Source organism: Macaca nemestrina, chromosome 19 (assembly GCF_043159975.1).
Source record: "Macaca nemestrina isolate mMacNem1 chromosome 19, mMacNem.hap1, whole genome shotgun sequence".
In the NCBI taxonomy this organism is placed as follows: Eukaryota; Metazoa; Chordata; class Mammalia; order Primates; family Cercopithecidae; genus Macaca; species Macaca nemestrina.
The window spans coordinates 56,910,815-56,923,209 of NC_092143.1; the positions used below are offsets into that span (position 1 = coordinate 56,910,815).

Consider the following 12,395-nt stretch of genomic DNA (forward strand, 5'->3'; position numbering starts at 1 on the left):
TTTACTAGCACAGTGTCTGCCACCATACCCACTGGCAGATCTAGAATGTCTATATGGAAAAAGTTCAGGAGCTGCAATCCGGCTGGCATTGGGAAACAAGACATGGGAAGGAGGGGATACAGCTGGCTGGGAAATCGGTGTCTACTCTTGAATGTTGTATTAGTAAGTCCTTTTACATAAGACTAAGAAACCATCAACTTTTCATATTAAAGAAGGGGTTGGCCGGGCGCGGTGGCTCAAGCCTGTAATCCCAGCACTTTGGGAGGCCGAGACGGGCGGATCACGAGTTCAGGAGATCGAGACCATCCTGGCTAACACGGTGAAACCCCGTCTCTACTAAAATACAAAAAAAATTAGCCGGGCGAGGTGGCGGGCGCCTGTAGTCCCAGCTACTCGGGAGGCTGAGGCAGGAGAATGGCGTGAACCCGGGAGGCGGGGCTTGCAGTGAGCTGAGATCCGGCCACTGCACTCCAGCCTGGGCAACAGAGCTAGACTCCGTCTCAAAAAAAAAAAAAAAAAAAAAAAGAAGGGGTTGAAGAAGTACTGAGGGAGCCTCTTAGCATGGCTACTGCAATACAGGTTTATTGAACTGGATTAAATACATGGAAAACAGTGATAACTTGGTAAGTAAATCCTTTGTGGGGACGAAGCTTGTAAGAAAACTATCCTAGGAGATGTTGTAATTTCCTCAATAGCATAGAAAGGAGGAAATAAGGATGTGCAGTCCTCTCAGGTACAAGCTTGCTCAAAAGCTAGCCTCGGATAAAAATAAGGAAAGGACCATATTCTTGGGATTCAAATGTAGACAGTGCAGAGATGTGCACGTGCAAATGTCTAAGGAGGCATCATCCTGGTTGCTGTTTCACTGGCCAAGAATTATTCTGAGAGAGATGTAAAGTTCCTCCATGGCAGGTGGCAAAATTTCAGAGCCACCTTATCTTGCTTGGAGGGAAATAGTTTGAGGAAGAAAAGGAACAAGGAGAACATTCAGAGAGGACAGGCGGCTCTTTCCCCACTCTACTTGCAGTAGGTGGAGAAGGAAGAATTTCATAAGACTAGGAGCAAATGTCTCTGTCTCGTTACTTTTGGTAAGAAAGTTCTTGATGATACCATTGGGACATAGCCTTATCATTAGTAGAATTACCAGATATGTCTCATTTCTTCAAGTAGAATGTAAAGGATGGAGATAAAGACGTTTCTTCTTTTCCTAGAGGAGATGCTTAAAGGACTTCTGCTAAATGGATATGGAAACAATCAGAAACACATCCACATGGGCAAACACACAGTGAACCCTTCGTTGCATCCACAGCTGCCACACATATAGCATGAGAGTGCTGGGCTATGATCCAAGGACACCTCAATTCTCATTATCAGCTGTGAACATGGCTTCTTGGAGCTTTTAGCCTCATAAAATAGGAATAAAATATTCCTATTCTTCCTCATGGGGTTGTTATATGAATTCAAAGAAATAATACATATAAAAACACACTGAAAATGGCAGAGAGAGAGAAACAAAAGCCGAGGCATTATGACATCATTATACCTCTAATGTATAAAACTATATAGTATGTAACTAGTTAAAATAATTAGAGTTATAAAAACGAATGGGTTTGAATTGGACTGTTTCAGATACAAAACATGAATCTCCAAAATGCATGTTTTAGATTCAAAGGACAAGGAACCAAAGAATAAAATGAGGTCCTTGGCTTCCTACCAGACAAGAAAGGGTATGAACACATTCCTAAGATCCTCCAGTTTATCTGTGGAAAAACATTTGAGGGTTTCTCTAATTCTTAAGTCTTTCCTCAGATAAACATATGAGGTGCTTAAGTAATCATAAATTCATTTATAAAAGGAAATGACTATTTTTCCCCAAATTTACACTCTTCCTGTTAAAGTCTTTAGATAATTTAAACTGAAAGGGAGAAAAGAAAAAGAAAAAGTAGCACAGTAAATACAACATAATATTTTATAAGGAACATATCCATCATATAAAGTGATTGACAGGTTTTTAAAAAATTAAAATAACTTTCAATATGTTGAAAGATAAATCTTTTTCTTGTTAAGATACTGGTTTTTACTGATCTTGGAGAATGATTCCAAAATAAGCACATCATTATGTACTTTAAAAGAAAGCAACTTATATAACAGAGACAAAATCAGAAGAGAAAGGGCTCTAAAGGTTTCTGTAATTAGAATTATGAATTATAAATGAGTCTTAAAACCTGTCATGTCCTTGGACTCCAGCAAGGTTTCTCACAACCTTTGCCAAGATCCCTGGGGCTATGGAGTTAGGGCTCCAGTCACCGAAGTTAATGAAATCAATGATGAGGCTTTAGAGACTCCTTAGTACTAAGGTCAGTATCACTCTCATCAACTGTATCCAACTTAGATTTCTTTGGATGACCCATCCCTTGGTACAACAGTTTTCATCTCTAGGCTCATAACCACCTATCTATTCATGGTTTTGGGGCAGTAAGACCTCAGCAGGGTCTTACTATAGTAGGGTAGATACAATAGTGTTTGTGAATTATTGATACACTCAGTAAGAACCTCAAAGACTGCACTCAACTAGACATCTGGGAATTTTCCCACATATGGGGAAAAAAATATGAGATTTCCACAAAGGGTATTGCTTTGTACAAATTCTCTCTCTGTGTGTGTGTGTGTGTGTGTGTGTGTGTGTGTGTGTGTGTGTGTGTGTGAGAGAGAGAGAGAGACAGAGAGAGAGAATTTATTGAGACTTCTCAGAGGCAATTATTAATCCTGTTTCTAATATGTCACTGATTTGCTTATTCCTGTTAAGGCACTATATAAATTGTGATCACATGTTCCTTGATTTTTTGTTCAGTATATATATTGTTAGTCTTCAATAAAATAATGGCATTCCAAGTGATCTATTGTTCCCTAGGCCTGTTTTTCTAATTTCCCCTCATTTATGGTGTTCGTCACTAACCAGGAGAGGCTCCAGCAGAAATGGGTAATAGGATGTAGGGATGCATCTGTAGGTCTGTTCCTGTGATAAATACTAATGCAGTCACATGACATCTATCCATTACAGACCCAAGCAGTTATCACTGAGGTTTGGCTTTAGTATTTAAAAAGGATCTGGTGCATTCCTCCCAAATAAGTGGCTGATTCTATGGTTTCCTGAGAATATCCCACATGCATGCCTAGTTCCTTCAAACAAGTAGAATAAAAACAATTCTCACATACTCATGTGATGAGATCATCAAGAAAATCCTTTATATTTCTTTAGAGATGACAATATGCTTCATGTACTTAAGGGCTGTACCTACTAAAGCACATGCATTTTACTGACTAGAGTCCCTGTGTCGTAAGACAAAGGCCACCCTAGCCTGGGGAGTCTGTCAGGGTAGATGAAACTAAGTACCCCACACATTATCCCACATACACACTTGTCACCCCATCTGACTCAAGAGGAAGGAGGGCATTTCTGAGGTGTTCCCCAAACGATGACCATTCTAAGTCATCCAGAAGCACCCAGCCACTCCCAAAGGATCTGAGTAAATCTCTCTACTGACTCCCTATGTCCCTACCTCCCTTCATTTACTTCCTTCTTTGTATGCTCAAAGCACTTGCAAACCAGCACTTACCACAGTGTGGTCTCTGGTCTTTTGTAAGACAGTACTCTGCTGTACTGAGCTCTTTGAGGGCAATGACTATGTCTCATTTATCACTGGGTCTCCAGGGCCTACCCCAAAGAAAGGCTCAAAATATGCCTGTTAAATAAAACTAAATTGATTATCAGAATTGAATGCAGTAAAGACATAAACGAAGATGTGGCTGGTTGCTTTCAAAGATATATCATCCATAGGTGTAAAAAAAAAATTATAGAGCAATCTGGTAAATGAAGGTGAATGCATACACACTTTTCACCATCATGGTATTTAGCATTACAAAAGACAGTAAACAAAAAGCCCCAAGAAAAATAGAAACATCAATTTCTGTTTATCTTCAGTAGCAAAGTGTCAAGACATAAATGAACAAATTCGGAGGGGAAAAAAACCTACTGTGTTATCTATCCTGCTCCAAAAATAAACTCCCTTTCAACCAGTGCACTAGTGGAGACAATAGAGTATATTACATATATTACTGCCTGGAGCAACTGAACATGAGGCTCGACCCCTCCCCACCATTATCCAACTCTTTTTTTGTCCCCTTCTTCTCCAATTAGTTGATATGCTGAGACCATATAAACTTTTAAAATTAGCATAAGTCAAATAATTCGAGAAAAAAACTTCATCAAAAAACCCAAAAAGACTCTATGTAATGTATCACAACTATGAATAATATTTCATTATATTACAATTATCTCCCTAACAATAGTAATATAATCTAACTTTCTTACAGCAAATAACAATGATTTTATAAAGCTAAGTAAACTCTTACGCTTACAGACACTGACAGAATATCCTTACTTGGTTTCAATACCAGACAGCCAGTAAGAGAAGCCCTACTAAATTTAGACTCTGAGCTGATTTCATCAGTAACCTGTCCTGACAGAGGTCTCTGTGGATGGAAGAGAGGAGGCACAGGGGCAACACATGAGGCTGGGATCAACCTATTTAACAGGCACAAATCTGCGGCCAAAAATGGTCACAAAGAACACTCTGCTGGGCTCAGGAATGATGGTCATCGGGGTAGGCCCTGGGACCTACACCAGGGGCATCTGATGGCTACACCTGTGTGAATCCCAGAGTGTACTCTAAATACCAGCTCCTTCCACACAGCCATCCCGTAACCAGAACTGCAAATGTGACTGCAATATCATTTGCCAAATTCAGAAGCTCTCCTGGAAGAACAAAATACCAGTGACTTGATCCAAGACAAAGCTTGCACCAATTTAGTGAAGCACAAATTGAAACTGAATCAAATCCTGATCATTTTCTCTTTCATGTTTTTAAAGCAAGTCAAGAAAATATCTCAATTTTCCATCTAAAAATGGTTTAATTCAAATGACATTTTATTAAAATACTAAAATGTTCAGGAAAATAACAGCTCTCAGTGACAGACAGTGACAGTCCAGGATATAGTGACAGTCCAGGCAGTGCCAGCCCTACATGCAGACTGTATCTAGCATTTGCCGCAAGGCAAGTGTCTGCTCAGCTAGTGGAGGGGTGGGGATGAGGGAGGGAAGGTGCACAGGGAGAAAAGGGCAGGCTGCACCAGCCTTGTGAGGATGGGAGTCAAGGGAGGTGCTCAGTCTGCCAAGCAGCAAGGATGACCCAGCAATAGACCCAGTGACTTTGCTGCTTAGCTCTAGCCTAAGGCAGAAGATCAGGGCACGGAAAATTAATGTCACAAAGAAGTCTCAAAGGAGGTTTGAGGTGAGGAGTGAGGGAGAGGAAAAGAAGTAAAAGACGCACTCTCCCCCACTCCATGCTACTTCTCCCTCCCCATTTCCTTTTCTTCCCCTCTAAGTCGCCTCTATCACCTCCACTAAGGTATCTAAAGTTGTTAAAGCTTTTAGAGATTTTTAGCACCATGCTGTCCATTCACCCTCATCACTACCTTATAAAAGATTTAGTAAATTAGTTTGAGCTAGTACTAACACACACCAAAAAAATTCCCTATTACCCCCTACAAAGCCCTATAACTTTTATAAAGCAATTGCATTAAAATATAAAATATTTATAAGCTGAATGAATCTGATATTACATGTGGTTCAACCTTCTCACTCCACCATGGAAAATCTGCAATTATTCATTTCAAAATAGATTTAGGTGAGCAACAGATTGCTGAATTATTATGGGTAGTATTCACATTCATTAATAGCTCACTCTCCATTTACACAGCTCACATTTTTACCTGAAACTTAAAAGTTGTTTGTCACAAGAAATAAATGAAAACCAGATATGCATATAATTATATGACCCAGATTTGAGGTTCAAAGAAAATTTTCATGAGGTTATATTCTTGGGATAAAAAAACAGGAGATAACAGTGAGTCATTTTCATTGTTTTGTAACTTACTACAAACATATTTCCAAGGGTTCTACTTTCTCACACCATCTTTCCTTTAAAAAGCTTTTAAAAATGCCTACATGGAAACAAATTAGATGTTACATAAAGGCAGAAAATACTCAGTAAAACACAACACCAATGTGAGGCAATCTTTTAGCTCTTCATGAATTAAAGAAAAGCTGGTGTTAGTTTTAATATCGAGCTGGAGGGAGATCTCTTAGCTGGAAAATTTTAAAAACAGAAATAGGAAATAATGCAATAGGAAAAAAATTCAAACTGGGAACCACCAGGATTGGAGCATAAGTCTTCAGGAAAGAGAGTAAGAAATGATGTTGAAATTTTAAATCATTTTAAATATGAGAAAGTATTTCGTGTATGTTTTTCCTGGGCATACTGCTAAACTAAAATCCCACACAGTAAACTAAAAAAATTAAAATAAACATTGAAGAAAAATATTACCTAAGAAATCTGACTACTCATAAGTATGAGGAATATAAGTCACTTAAGTCAACAATACTTGGCTTTGTTCCTATCCTAATAGCACTGTCCTAGCTGCCTTAAATATTTTCTAGAACAATGAAGGGTATAAATAAATAATTTCATAAATAAATAAACAGAAAGATAGCTTCCTCCTGCTAAATGCTAAAGACAAAAGTCACAGATTAAATTATGAACAAGGAAACTTCCAAGGACGTTTTGGATAATTTAACCTCATTTTTATTGGTTTAGGGTAAAATGTACTGCAAGCTCTAGGCTGCGGCACAGAAGTACTTAAACTTGTACTTGTTAAACTCAGATTTCTAGGCTACACTCAGAGGTACTGATTTAGAAGGTCATCTGCTTTCTTTCATCAGTTCCCCAGGAAATTATAAAAGCACAGAGTCTCTAGTTTATACCTTGAGAAAACTGCTACCTAAAATAAAAGACCTGTCTCTCTATTATGGAGATTAACTTCCTTTTTTTTTTTTTTCCTTCTAGCAAGAAACATATTTCAGAGCAGAAAGGAAACTTTAAATCTACTTCATTCTTCTGAACCATCAATTTTGTAATTTTAGGCAACCAGTAAGTTATTCTAATGGTAATTATGTGTATCTGTTAAATAGTGATCAAAATTGCTTCTACAGGTTTTTTGTGTTTGTAAATCAAGCCACACTTGATGGCAGTGCAGCTACAAAAGCTGTAAATGCTTTAAGATAACCATATATGAATCCTTTACAAATGTCCCTTAAAATTTTGTTGAATTTCCTTTATGAGAAATTTTAAAGATCTGCAAAGATTATGCATATTGCTTATAAATACATTTACTACAGAATCTAAAAATTAATATTTGCTCTTATTTCATTTGCTACCAAAAACTCTGCAAGTGTATTTCGGCATAGGAAGTTCCTCATGGTTTCCTTTAATATTTAAGACTCATGCCTGGGGATTTTCTCTGGGAGCCTTTTCCTTATCCCCTTCCTTCCTATGTCTCTTTTTCTTGATAACCAACCTTGTTTCCCTTATCCAAACGCACACATACCCACTTTGTGGGTAAGATACACATTTTTGTCTTTGCCCCTTAGCAGTTGCAAATCGCAGTTTACTCATCTCCAAAATGAGTATTTCTGAGGGAAAACCATGCATTAGGCATCGTGAAGAAATAGACAATTTCACAATTACAATACAAAGGGGTATGCGTTATCAACAAAGTGATTCCTAATAACAGAAACTGTTTTTGGTTTCTTTTTCGGCAGCAAGTTAAAAATAAAATATTAGAGCGCTCAAGAATGCATAGCAAGTACAGCACAGTAATATTTGGGTATGTAGAGATCTGAAGTTGCATAAGCTGCAATACAAGTTGTTTCCGAAAGTAACTTTTAGAGACACTTCAGTAGATCAACAATATATATGCCTGGTACATAACCATCATAGTCTAAGTCAGCTTTTCTCCATCTTGTATTGAAGGGCAAAGGAGTGGTTAGCTAGCACCCACTACTGACCTCATAAATCACAAGACTTCATGTCTGAGACCTACGCATAGATTTGTGGGTGAGGCAACGCCTAAGTTCTGGCCAACCTTACCGTCTTCCTCGTGGGAAAAATGATCACAGGGAAAGAGATGTCAATCATATTCAAAGTTAGTTCTCTAGGAGTATTCTGATTAAATCCAGACCTGGTGAAGGGAGAATATTTACACTGGTGGGTGCTGGACTCAGATAACATCTGAAAGTGACTACTGGGGGCTTTTGAAATTCTAACTGCACTGTATAAAAATCTTTTTACTTGACCCTCTGGGAAAAAGAGCAATGTTGACTTCTTCATATCTACTCTGACTCATGAAATTTCACACAAATACATTTCAGTGGTATTTTCTATTTTCTAATACCATTTTCATGTTGAAGCCAAAGGGAAAGAAGAAATCTCTTATCTATTTGTTTACTGGAAGGAAACATTCCCTGTTTCCAAAGGAGGACTGCTTATTTCTTTCATAAATACTCAGACCTAAGAATGGATTAATTTACTAGCAGTATATTTTTTGTTTTGTTTTGTTTTAGAGACAGGGCCTCACTGTGTCACCTACGCTGTTGTGCAGTGGCACAGTCATAGCTCACCACAGCCTCGAACTCTGGGCTCAAGTGATCCTTCCATTTTGGCCTCCCAAAGTGCTAGGATAAGGCGTAAGACACCAACACCTGGCCTAGCAGCATGCTTTTCGAAACATCCTCCTATTTTCTCACTGAAGTCAAATATTTTTATCTTTTAAACAAGTTTAACTCAATATATATTCCTTGCAGACCTACCTCATACCAAGTAGAAGCAACTACAGGCATTCAACAAGGAACAAAATGCAGTCCTGTCCTCAGGGATTCTCAGCACCTTCAGGGCTAGGAGGAGTTAGACATCCTAACACGGCGTGGCAAGTGTCATTCTGTAGGATGAGCAGCACAGTGTTTCGGGAACACCACGGAGCCTGGGAGGCTGGGAAATGCTTCCCAGAGCAGGTGGCAGGTGAACCAGATTTTAAAGTGTTAGCAAGATTTTCCCACCAATGAAAAGAAGGGGAAAGACCTCAGCAAAGGAACCATGAAAAAAGCTATGGGATACACAAGGGAAAGAGTCTTTAGGGAACAAAGATTATTCTGTGGGTCTGAAGTATGAGGGAGAGAGATGTGGAGGGTGGAATGGAGACTAATAAGGACTTCATTAGTCTACGAAGAGAGTTTGAAGTTTATCCTGTATGAGGACAATGTGGAGCCCTGGAGGTTTTAAAGGAGGAGTGTTGTAAGAACCAATTGGTGTTTTCAGGAGGCAAGTGTGATGGCAGACGGAATGACAGAGAAGAGGCTAGGAGCCAGTGAGAGGCATTACAAAGCTCAAGCAAGAGATCTTTCCAATACGTGTCCGCGTGGCTCTGCTTGTGCTCCTGGATGCTTATAAACTCTTTTCTCAATATGTCCTTTAGTTATATCTGAGTTTTTCCCCCTTTGATTACATGCCAATAGAATATATACCTTTTCCTACCCAAAATACAGCAGCTGTGATTCATAAAATCACATTCCACATGACAGACTGTAAACATTTAGGTAAACACTTAAAAGAATATGTCTTACCTGAACAAAGCTGTTCCACTTTTGTGTAGTTTAAAGATACTATGTCATTAACCCATGCAATGATGTCATGTCTGCTCATAGTCTCTTGGGTTATCGAGGTAGAATACACATTGACTGCCATTCCCCAACTAGAAAAAAACCAAAGAAGTTTATTTACCAACAAGGAAATTAACTCAGAAACACAAAAGATACCTATTCAAGGTCAAGATCCTGGCAGGACTCCAGGGACATAAAAGTCCTGCTCTGGCTAAGCCCTTTAGCTTCTTTTTCTATTTTACATATTTGCATTAAAATTATTAAATTTCACATATTTTTCATGCAGTACCATTTTATATCTCTCCAATTAAATAAAATGTTTTTCAGGTTCTGAGATTCCTAATTTATAACACAATTTAGAGTCTCCCTTTTGACTGTAGGTCTAGGTGTGATATTAAAAAGTTACCTCGTTTGTGGCAGTATACACCAGAGTAATCTGTTAGCTTCATACATTATTTCATAGCACTCACTACAAAGACTTGGAAACGTCAGTGTTTTGCGGTTTGGCCATTCTAGTAGGTGTGTAGTGACAAAGGATTATTTTAAAAATATTTAAACCTGGATGAAAATTTTCCTCAAGGATCTATAACTAGAAGTACTATATGACCCAGCCATCCCATTACTGGGTATATACCCAAAGGATTATAAATCATGCTGCTATAAAGACACATGCACACGTATGTTTATTGCAGCACTATTCACAATAGCAAAGACTTGGAATCAACCCAAATGTCCATCAGTGACAGACTGGATTAAGAAAATGTGGCACATATACACCATGGAATACTATGCAGCCATAAAAAAGGATGAGTTAGTGTCCTTTGTAGGGACATGGATGCAGCTGGAAACCATCATTCTCAGCAAACTATCACAAGAACAGAAAACCAAACACCGCATGTTCTCACTCATAGGTGGGAACTGACCAATGAGATCACTTGGACATGGGAAGGGGAACATCACACACCGGGGCCTATTGTGGGGAGCAGGGAGTGGGGAGGGATGGCACTGGGAGTTATACCTGATATAAATGACGAGTTGATGGGTGCTGATGAGTTGATGGGTGCAGCATGCCAACATGGCACATGTATACATATATAACAAACCTGCACGTTGTGCACATGTAACCTAGAACTTAAAGTATAATTAAAAAAAAAATATTTAAACCTGGATGAAAATTTGCAATTTTACCTAGTTTGTGGAATATATAAATATTGATATATTGTATATATGTATATGCATATATTATAGCTATGTATTAATTTCTATTTTGGAAACTTTCAAATACATGCAAAAGGGGAGAAAAGAGAATAAAAAACCAGTTAGGTTTACCCCTTGGATTCAAGAATTATCAATACTTGACCATCTTGTTTGATTTATACTCCTATCAACTCCCCTTGTGTCAATCCCATCCTAGTCTACAAGCCAGATTATTTTGGAGTAAGTGCCAATCATCACATAATTTCACCTATAAGTGTTTCAGTGTGTCTCTGAAAAATAATTTTTCTAAAAAGCACAATATTATCACACCTAAAAATGAAAATAATTACTTAAATAGGCATTTCAATATATTATAATTCAAATTTAACTTCAGATTGCTTGAATCTGGATTCATATAAGGTTCATACATTATGATTCTTTGATATGTTCTTTAAATTTCTTTATAAGTTTCTTCTCTATTTCTAATCTTTCCTTGCAATTTAAAAAAAAAGTTGTTGAAGGAACTGGGTTGTCTGGAGTTTTCACATTCTGGATTTTTCTCATTGTATCACACTGCTGTGGTTTAAAATGTTTCTCTGTCCTCTGCATCCCTATAGACTGATAATTCCATCTAGAGCCTTGATCTTGTTCAAGTTCTAATGGGATGGGGATTTGATGCCATCTAGCACAACTCTGAGCTTTGACACCTAATCTGCCATCAATACACTGCCTGGTAATGCAAAAGCTTTCCATTACTGCCTGAAGAAGAAACCAGAAGAAAAGCCCATCAGCTGCCAAAGGTTATGCCAGTATATGACAATTACATCAAACAGACTATTTCATGGCATTTTTGAACTTCCATCAGAAGGCATATAACTATAATTTCTGACTGCCCGCTTCCATGATATTGTTAGCTCTGATATTTGCCTAGATCCAATAATTCACTAAAACTTCAAAGTGATATTCTATTATTCATTCTTGATTTATTAGCTGGAATAATTCTACAAAGAGAAATTCCCTCTGAGGTACCCTGAGATACAGGTCATCGAGGAAAGGCAGGAGAGGTGCCTAACTCTTTTTCTCTATTGGCCAGTTTTCAAAGTGATGAGTAGTTCCCTAATATTCCCCAAACATGACCAACCAAGTTTTTGTTCTTATATTTTGAAGTATAATTATGAATCCACGGACTTAAACATATTTGACATGTTTCAATCCATTGAAATTATACCTTTATTGATAAAAGCTTGCAAGAGCTTATTCAAGCTGGCTTCTGAGTTCTTTTGACACAGTCTTAGTGGTCTTTGATAACCTTCTTCTTTTCCAATATGACAATATGTTCCAAGCCCAACTTATATATTTCTTGCCTCAGATCTAAAACCAGTAATTTCTCCAAGCATTCCTGATTCCTTTTAGTGAAAAATGGTATTTAGAGATACAGAAGTAATATTTTTAAACATGACTAGATATAATAGCAAAATCTATAGTATATAGGTTTTAGACAAAAATCTATATTTTATGAAATAGTTGTGCTTGGAGTTTCTATTTATGCTCATGAAAGCAATAAAAATCTGCTTTCTACCTTAAA

The 12,395-nt window shown here is 37.8% G+C and overlaps 1 protein-coding gene across 4 annotated transcripts in view; it reads right to left on the reverse strand.

Moving 5' to 3' along the window:
* LOC105498746 (microtubule associated protein RP/EB family member 2) overlaps window positions 1-12,395 on the reverse strand; it is a 162,450-nt gene that overhangs the window by 63,729 nt on the left and 86,326 nt on the right. For 3 of the 4 annotated variants that reach the window (XM_011771060.3, XM_011771052.2, XM_011771043.3), the window contains one exon: window positions 9,578-9,705. The exons of the other annotated variant lie outside the window; for it this stretch is intronic. In XM_011771060.3, the coding sequence (XP_011769362.1) occupies window positions 9,578-9,698 (121 nt within the window). In that variant the 5' untranslated portion in view covers window positions 9,699-9,705. The remainder of the gene's footprint in view (window positions 1-9,577; window positions 9,706-12,395) is intronic. 4 annotated transcript variants of the gene reach the window in all.